This window comes from Coregonus lavaretus, assembly GCF_964263955.1.
Source record: "Coregonus lavaretus genome assembly, chromosome: 33".
Classification (NCBI taxonomy): Eukaryota; Metazoa; Chordata; class Actinopteri; order Salmoniformes; family Salmonidae; genus Coregonus; species Coregonus lavaretus.
This window is the reverse complement of record NC_140020.1, coordinates 8666708-8675548: the sequence shown is the minus strand read 5'-3', so window position 1 is coordinate 8675548 and position 8841 is coordinate 8666708. Positions and strand designations below refer to the sequence as shown.

Genomic DNA, 8841 nt, shown 5'->3' with positions numbered 1-8841 from the left:
CCCAGCCAGGCAGGTCAAAACCTGTCCTCTGCTCTCACTACAGTCTTTTAACTGCATCTACAATGACTGTGGCCGAAATGGCACCCTATTCCCTATATAGTGCACTACTTTTGACGATCCAGACATGTGAGATGGTGTAGCCTATGCTGTAAATTCCTTCCTTTGTTCATAACCATTCCAGTGGTGATAAATTCCCATTTTAGATACACTGCATTTACATTCTTGCTGTGGCTATAGTCTCATTGCTCAAATCGCTAATTTATTTTTTGTTACATTGTGCCTCTGAGGGGTTAGATTTAGCGGGCTCCAACGTAACATCTCTCTGTTATCCTCAGCATCTCTGTCTACAGTGTAGATCCAGCCAAGGTCATTATTTTGTGTATTGGCACAGTCTCTTTCACACCACTCAGCAGGCTTCCCAGTGGGAACATCCAAACAGTGGGGAACTGAGCCTGTCTGCAGTGGGAAACACCATAGCTCTTTACATGGAAAATCTCCATGTTAAATCTCCCACTGATGACAGCCTGGTCACAACCTCAATACCTCCTCTGGGGGTCTTTCTGTTGCTAATGGTAAAACAAGCTCCAATCACATTAGATCAATCTGGATTTGGGTGCTATGGGGCGTTGGCATTACAATTGGCCATTCCTTTAATCTGGCAGATAATTAAAATGGATCCCTTTAATTGTCAACTTCTGGAACACTGTGTGGGCATCAAGGGAGATGTCTACGGAGAGCCTGTGGCCTTTCTCTCTGTCATACAGCCCAACACACATCCCACGGCTTTGAAAATGATGCCTGACTTAAAGCACCCACCTAGACTATACTGTCCTGTAGTCAGGGGTATGTGTGATGATGATACATGATAATGTGTGAAATTATACAGGTTTTTTTTTCTAGGCTATGAAATGCAGTGAAATTGCTAGTTTTCTTGTAGCTTTTTGTAATGTTAGATTTTTTTTCACACCCTTACAGTTGATTATATGTCTTTCAATATCAGAAATCTATTTTCTATTACATTGTCATTTCATTATACCTCAATTACCTGCGGCTTCATTAATAACTAAAGTGTAACACTACCAGCTAACATTTGTTTTCCCACACTCCTTTGCAAAACCATACGGTTCCCAGGTTTTTATTGCACACAGGCCTCTTGAGTTGACAGGAGCACTCTGTCATCAGCTTGCAGTGCAGACAGTGCAGACTAGAGATCACCCTCCTCCCATGATGGATAGATGGATGGATTTATTGATGGATTGGCTGACTGTTTACTCGGTGTGAGAGCCTTGAGGAGGACGTAATGGGGAGCCAGTGAGGGGGTCAGGGCCGGATCAGACTGCTGGCAGGACTCTCAGCCCAGTCAATGGGACAGTGTTGACACAGAGCTGTGTGTGTGAGAGGGCTCCGTCCCTCCATCCCTGAGCGTCAACGCCACTGTGCCGACCGCCTATGAAAGGCTCCCCCATGGCAGGAATTTCGCACCAGGCTGCCATAAAAGATCAACCGATCAACTCTGGCAAGCAGAGTTGTCCTCTCTCACACACATTCTCACCCTATGGACCAAGTGCCTTCCCTTATCCAGCTTCTCATGTCGTGGGTAGGCACTTTTCAGTGATGTCCAAGAGTGGGAGATGCTATATAAGAAAAGGCCCAGTTGCTCCTAAGATTGTTATCATTGTGGATGGAACACGGTTCATCCCTTGCTGTCTGATAGGAATCAGGTTAGGTATCACACACCTAATGGAGAGAGGATGTCCCAAACTTGAGCCCTCCATCTAAAACTCCTCTTGTTTATACAGTACACCAAAAAATACAACTACATGTTTCCAATTTGACTATGTCTCCCCGTGTATTGGGGGCAGGTAGGGCGGCAGGTAGCCTAGTGGTTAGAGCGTTGGGCCAGTAACCGAAAGAAGATTTAGGCCAAAAACCAGAGTGGAGTTAACAGCCACACCCATCCAATAGGTTAAAGCAGTATTAGGCTATAGCTTGTAAAACTGGTATCACAAATCACCTTGGAGACCACTCTACTTGGGTGTTCCAGGACTAGGTCCAGCCAAAATGGCTCATGAGGGCATCCTAGTTGGGTACTAGTGCCCTACATGGAATCAATGGGCATCATACTGTGCAAATGGGTACAATGTGAAGTTAACATTTTCGAGCATATAAATGGGATTAGATTAAATTCAAAAGAAAAGTATTATCCTTAATAAAAAAAAGAAGATGCTAAAAGCATGATTTTTATTAGTTGAGCAAGATGCAAAATATGCAGGCTATTGTGAACGTTATGAACCTAGTTTATTTCCTCTAGATGACCAGTAATGTTTGGTTCTGACCATTTTCAAACTGCCGAAGGGCTATATTGCAGCTAGTCCGTTATTTTAACCAAGGCTCTGAGATTAAGTTTGTGAGCATACATGTCTAGTAGGCTAACTGACAAATCCAGGACCTGCATTACCAGTGGAATGGGAGTGAATCTATTATTTAAAGACAGACGCTGTCAGACAGTGTCAGGTACTGATCACATCTCCTGCTGAAGATGAACTCTGCCACAGAAACCATGCCGGATAGCAGAGGGGTCACCTCCATCAATAGGCCTAAAACGTGTCCCTGCATTGGCTATTTCTAGACTGCTTTAAACAAACATTTGCCTACAACGATAATGCAATTTATAACACAAAATAATAATAATGCAGTATAATTATTATTACTAATATTATCATTATTAATATTATTGTATATTTTTTTATCATTATCAATATTATGTCTGTATAAAAATTGCTTATAGGCCTACACATAATGTTCATATTTTACTTACGGTATTAATTTATATTCGAAGAAAAACGAATATTAATTCAACACTAGAAATAAATTACAATCTGGCGGGTAGCCGATAATGCACAATGCACTCTCTTGCCAAGATGCATCAATTAGAGATGCTCTCCATCCCTTTTGAAGAGATACATTTTCTTCTCCATGCAAAACTGTCCCCCCCGAACGAATCAGAATTTAATGAAAATAAAAACATACAAATCTATCCACAAAAAGACCACAGGCATGAACAAGGCTCAAGAGAATTTGTCAATTGACATTTTTGAATGCCTACTTCTGGATAGGTTTGTTGCGGTTGGACATTGAAAAGCGACGAGATCCTGGAAGGCAGCAAACTGCTTCCGAAGACTGAAGTCATCACAGCATTTATTTGAAAGCTAACTGTCACTGTTTACTTAGCCACAAAGCGAAGATGTCACTGCCTTGCTAGTTTAGGTGAAAAAAGATAGTTTTACACTGATGATATCGATTTTAATTTTATATTTATTATTATCAACTTTGTATAGAGAGAGACATTTGAAATATTTGTGTAAATGTACGTACCGAGACTAATAGGCCTATAGCCTAATGTAAAGATTGCAAATGTGACCTTGAGGCGTTTACTGTATATGTGTATGTTGTTTGCAGATTATTATCCCACGCATTTTGCACTGATCAATGATGATTATGAGTCGGTCACATTAGGGCAGGGCTGGACGGACGAAACTCAAAATAATTCTGTTTTTTGTTTCTACCTGGGTAGTTAATTGCACTCAACTGGTGTCCCAGGTCTGAATTAGTCCCTTATTAGAAGAAGAGGATGAAACCCAGAAGTGTTTCTGCACATTTACATTTACATTTACATTTTAGTCATTTAGCAGACGCTCTTATCCAGAGCGACTTACAGTTAGTGAGTGCAAACATTATTAAATTTTTATTTTTCATACTGGCCTCCCGTGGGGCGACAGGGGCGGAATTGGGCAGCCCTGCATTAGAGGATACTGTTGGCCCAAAGTGTGGCAAAATGTGGATGAGATTCTAGTCCATTTCACACTTTATTTTTTGTATATTTGAAAGGGGTAAGGGAATAAAAAACACGGTACATTTTGATTTCGATTTTTTTGGGAGTAAATGTTTTAAAATAAAAGTTATAGTTTCTTATTTGTGAACATAATCACAAATTATGAAGGGGCTCTGACATGGGTACAGTTTATCAGTTAGGATCAGTGGTAAGTCACACGTTAAGTGATTTAAGAGCAACACAATGACAGGGGCTACATGTGGGACTAACATCACCATCACTTTCGTTGTGCATTGTTATTTCTCCCTCCCGTGCACTTGTCTATTTTACAGGAGCTATTGTGTGATAATGAAACAAATGTCATGCTTCATATGCAAATTATTTGGTGCTCCGTGGGGTTCAGGGGAGGATTGGTGTGGGACATATAACGGGAAATCATTCGGGAATTGTCATGGTTGCGCTGAGCAAAACGTCCGTTCATTGTATAAAATGTCATGTTAATAATAGGCTAACAAAACTCGTTTTATAAATAATAATACTAATGTGGTTATGTTACGTTTAATAATATGACTAATGCAATATTTTTTATTATTTTTGGTGTGGTGCTTTTTGTTTCGTTTCTTGGTGAAAATGTAAACATTTATCCTAAATGTGTGAAATTGGATAGGCTATATTGTCTTATTGAATAGTATTTAATATTATATATCAGGGATGGGCAATTCCAGTCCTCGGGGCCGGAGTGGTGTTACACTTTTGCCCCATCCCTAGCAAACACAGCTGATTAAACTAATTGCATTCTAAACTGAAGATCATGTAGTTGATTATTGGAGTCAGGTGTGTTAGCTGAGGCTGGGTCAAAAGTTTGACACCAATCCGGCCCCCGAGGACTGGAGTTTCCCATCCCTGGTATATATAGGGTTATATGCAGTGTAGTGTAGTGTGTGTGTATATATATATATATATACGTAGGCCTATAAATACAGATACCTTACTTTATTCATTGATGGTGCTTATCTTTCATTGTTTTATATTTGGCTTAATTGCTAGCCTTTCAAAAAATAAAGATGTTTGATGTTTTTGACATTTTGAATCATGCAGTTCTTATGCTGTTTCCATATAATAATGCACACACAAAGGTCATATCAAAAACCATCAAATAATACTTTAATATAGATTTTCGCCAGCTACATGAATACACATCAATAACGTATAAGTTATAAGGGATACACAAACGATATTGGCATAGAGAATGTCTCACAATTTATAACATCAATTTCGGCTGTGCCTGTGAATCCCACAGTTACGCCTTCAAATTCATGTAAAAATGGCTGTATAAAATAATGTATTCCCATATCAACATAATTTGAACGAATTTGACACTGAGACAGTCCCTTCCACGTCCAATGTCCATGAAATGTGACGCATAAAAACTAAAAACTACCAATTTACAAATGTACAAATTGTAATTGCTAGAAAAAGTTAAATAAAAAAAATCAAGACGAGTTCATGATTGGCCTCGAATACACACCTTGGTAGTAAGAAGTGTCTGTGGGTGTTGACATTGAGCCCATGGACAGTGCCCCTGTCATCGGTGAACTATAGCCGTGATACTGCATCATCTGTTCATACGTTTTTAGGTCCATTTTGTGGTGATGCTGCTGCTGCTCAGATGACATTAGATTGTTGATGGAGAAAGGGTGGTTGAATGAATAGTGGTGCTCGGGTTTCAGGTGCGCTTCGTGCACGAGCACCGAGTGTTGTTGAGACGGGAGATGGTGTGTCTGTGGGACAGGAGTGGGCGCGTGCTCCGCGGGGCTCATTACCTGCTGCCGGGGTTTCGGGTCAGAAACGGGCCGTTTGACGTCTTTAACAGACGGGGTAGGATGGGGTGATTCGTTACTGTTACAGCTCTCTGGGCTGCTGTTAGGGCCGCCCTCGGAAGTTTTCCTCCCGGTTTCCCTGCCGAGGTCTTTCTCGCACCTGAACCGCTTTTGCCTCCTGAGATAGCAGCCGTTCTCAAACATATTCCCTGAGTCCGGGTGAAGAGCCCAGAAAGATCCTTTGCCCGGCTTATCCGGGGACCTGGGCACTTTGAGGAAGCAGTCGTTGAAGGATAGAGAGTGGCGGATAGAGTTCTGCCAGCGCTGCTGGTTCTGTCTGTAGAAGGGGAAGAGGTCCTGGATCCACTGGTATAGCTCATTCAACGTCAGCATCTTTGTGGTAGATTGCTGTAAGGCCATGGTGATGAGAGAAATGTAGGAATATGGGGGCTTGGCGTGCGTATAGCTTCTCCGGTATGTTTTGGGTTCCCTTGACCTTATGTTGGACTGTCCATACATGGGGCTCATAGCGCTCATATTACTATAGGAGGTCAGGGCATTCATCGATGGAGACTGGGTGCTTATGGGGCTCATGTTCGGAGTCAGCGCCACGCTCATGCCCGCCATCCCTGCTCCCATACCGTGCATGGCCCCGGAGCCCGGTGACATCCCGGCCATGGAGTGGTTCACACCCGTGTTGACGTATGACATGTTCATAGGACTGCTTGTCATGTTGCTGGTTGAAGTCATTCCAGGAATGCTCATATAGGTGCTCATCGAGTTCATTCCCAGCCCGGTGTGTTGTGTCATGTTTCCAACTGAGGTGTAGCACTGAAAAGAGTGCACAAGGTCAATACTAGCTTTAACAATGTGAAATAACGACTTCTAGTAAAATGGCAACGAAATAATTAGGCCTACATAAATTCGTTGTCACTTAGATAAAAATGTATTTTTCAGTCGGCTAAATATCAGATTTTAGGCTATAAGATGTAACGTCACAATTACGTTCAAGCAGTGAAGTGCATATACATCCTAAAGAATATTCTAAAGTTATTTATTCCAAGTCTGATTACATGGCAAAACGAAAACTATTGAAAAGGGGAAACAGTGGGTCAGCGAATAACCTAATGAGGCGAACGGATCATTGTGTTCACCGTAATAATTCGATAGTCAAAATGAAAATTAGCTATTACGATTAAATCATTAGAAATACATTTCAGATTCAATTCGATTTTCTAAATATTAAATAGCCTATTCAAGTAATGTATTTCGTAAATGTTCTTTCCATCCTCACTAGAAATTGGTCAGGATATCAAAAAAAGACCTACTGGGCACACAACGTTGTTTCCATATCATTTCAATGAAATTAGGCTACGTTGAGCCAACTTCGAATAGACGTTGAATTGATGTCTGTGCCCAATGGGGGAGAGATCCGGGAGGATTTGTAGGTGCCTCAAGTCAATATTTGATCAGAAAGTTAATATTATCTCAAGGCTAATATTGAGTTGTATAGGCAGCAAAATACATATATAAACTCTACCCACCTCGGGCTCTCCGTAGTAAGCGCTCCAGTCTGAATGCTCGTGTCCTTCCATTTTAACAGCGCTTAGCATTGTGGACCGTCCAAAACAAATGTCCCTCAAAATCCTCAGTCTCAGCAGAATATGAAGTGAAAAACGGCCCTAAAACCGATTGGGGACCACAGGCAACCCAGGTCGTTGAGTCTGCTTGCTGCCTAGTAACTGGTTCATGGGTATCTTTCTGCCCTGAGTGCCTTCAGACACTGTAAAGCGACTGACGATGACAGGAGTTGTAATGACGTTAGCTCGTCGCCTTGTTGTGGTATAGCAGCACTGCGTTTCGCTGAGCGCTCAACCCTCCAATCCTCACTACTTCAGTGCCCTATTTGAATAATCTGCTCACACCTAGACACGAGACTCCTCCGTTGGCCGTCTATTGTAGCCTACACCTGCGCTGGCTGAAAAGGACAAACCCATTTAAAAGGATCCAATACATCAAATGTGATTGTTTTCCTCCAGAAAAAAAGGACAAGGAATTTTGAATTCTAAGAGGGCTTTTTATTAAGGCTATTCCCTTTCTCTACCTATTGTGTTAACCTTAAGAATGTGATTTGGCATCTTCTGACCAACCGAGTATTATTATTTATCTCAAGGAGTGTGGACCTCACCTCACTTAATTTGTATGCGTTTCACATTTTACAGTTTTAATCAAAAATGTTATCAAAAAATTAGGTCAAAATAAACAAGGCATTTCCTAACCAGTTATTTTCACAAAACCACAATGCTACACCGATATTGATATTGGGACTTTATGGGTATAAAACGCCACTTTAAATACTTATTTAGGCCATAATGATTAACGATTTAGGAATATAACATGGGAATGTTTATATTTGAGCAATAAGTACAGGGGTCCATGCATCGATTAAATTCTGCTGTGAGTGAGCGATAAGGTACACAGTAGTGATGACAGCAAAGTACAAATTCGTAGAACGTTGTGTTCCAGCAATTTGAATTTCGAAACATTGCAAACATTTTTGGGTCAACTCGAGGGACTTCATTACATTTTGGATAGTCATCATGCTGATTATTGTGCATAATTATTGTGCATAATTGCCTCTTGAATTATAATTGTTACTGCAACTAATGTAATTGTATTATATTTATTTTATTATACGTCCATTGTGTAATAGAAAATACATCCGTCGGTTACAAATGATTGATCCATCTGTAATGTGAGCTCTAAACTATATTACATTTCAGGCATGTTTTTCCATGAACTAGGCCTATTTAATTTCCCCTGATTTCGTTAGTGGCTGTTTGAAGAATAGAGATTATTCAAACATAGCATAGCACTGTCTATACTCTCTGTCTTTGACCATCATTTTATTGACTTTTGTGAGGGCCTATGTTTGATATGCCGGTTTCAAGAGAAGCAAAGTTTATCTAACGTGTTTGATCACTAGAGACGGAATGGCTTTGCACAGCAATTGCTGATAAAACTAGCTTCGGAAAACAAGGATACTATTGAGGTGATATTAATGGAGCAGTTTAACTGGTAATGTAGTGCACGCGCACAGGCCAGTCTATAGTGCACGTGCACAGTCCAGTCTACATCACGATGGAATCTTTAGATCACCGTGTTTGAAGAATGTTTGATATTTAATTG

General features: G+C 40.8%; 1 protein-coding gene across 2 annotated transcripts; it reads right to left on the bottom strand.

The window, feature by feature from the left end:
• Nucleotides 1-4974: 4974 nt before the first annotated feature.
• LOC311108828 (forkhead box protein A2-like) lies at nt 4975-7972 on the bottom strand. Of its 2 annotated transcripts, none has more exons than XM_084151589.1 (2): nt 7197-7972; nt 4975-6483 (listed from the first exon to the last, which is right to left on the bottom strand). In XM_084151589.1, the coding sequence occupies exons 1-2, from the start codon at nt 7263-7265 to the stop codon at nt 5326-5328; spliced, it is 1227 nt and encodes a 408-aa protein (XP_084007715.1). In that variant the 5' UTR covers nt 7266-7972; the 3' UTR covers nt 4975-5325. The 2 variants fall into 2 exon arrangements, with proteins under 2 accessions (XP_084007715.1, XP_084007716.1); XM_084151590.1 differs by lacking the exon at nt 7197-7972 and adding an exon at nt 6981-7190.
• Between the last annotated feature and the right edge of the window lie 869 nt (nt 7973-8841).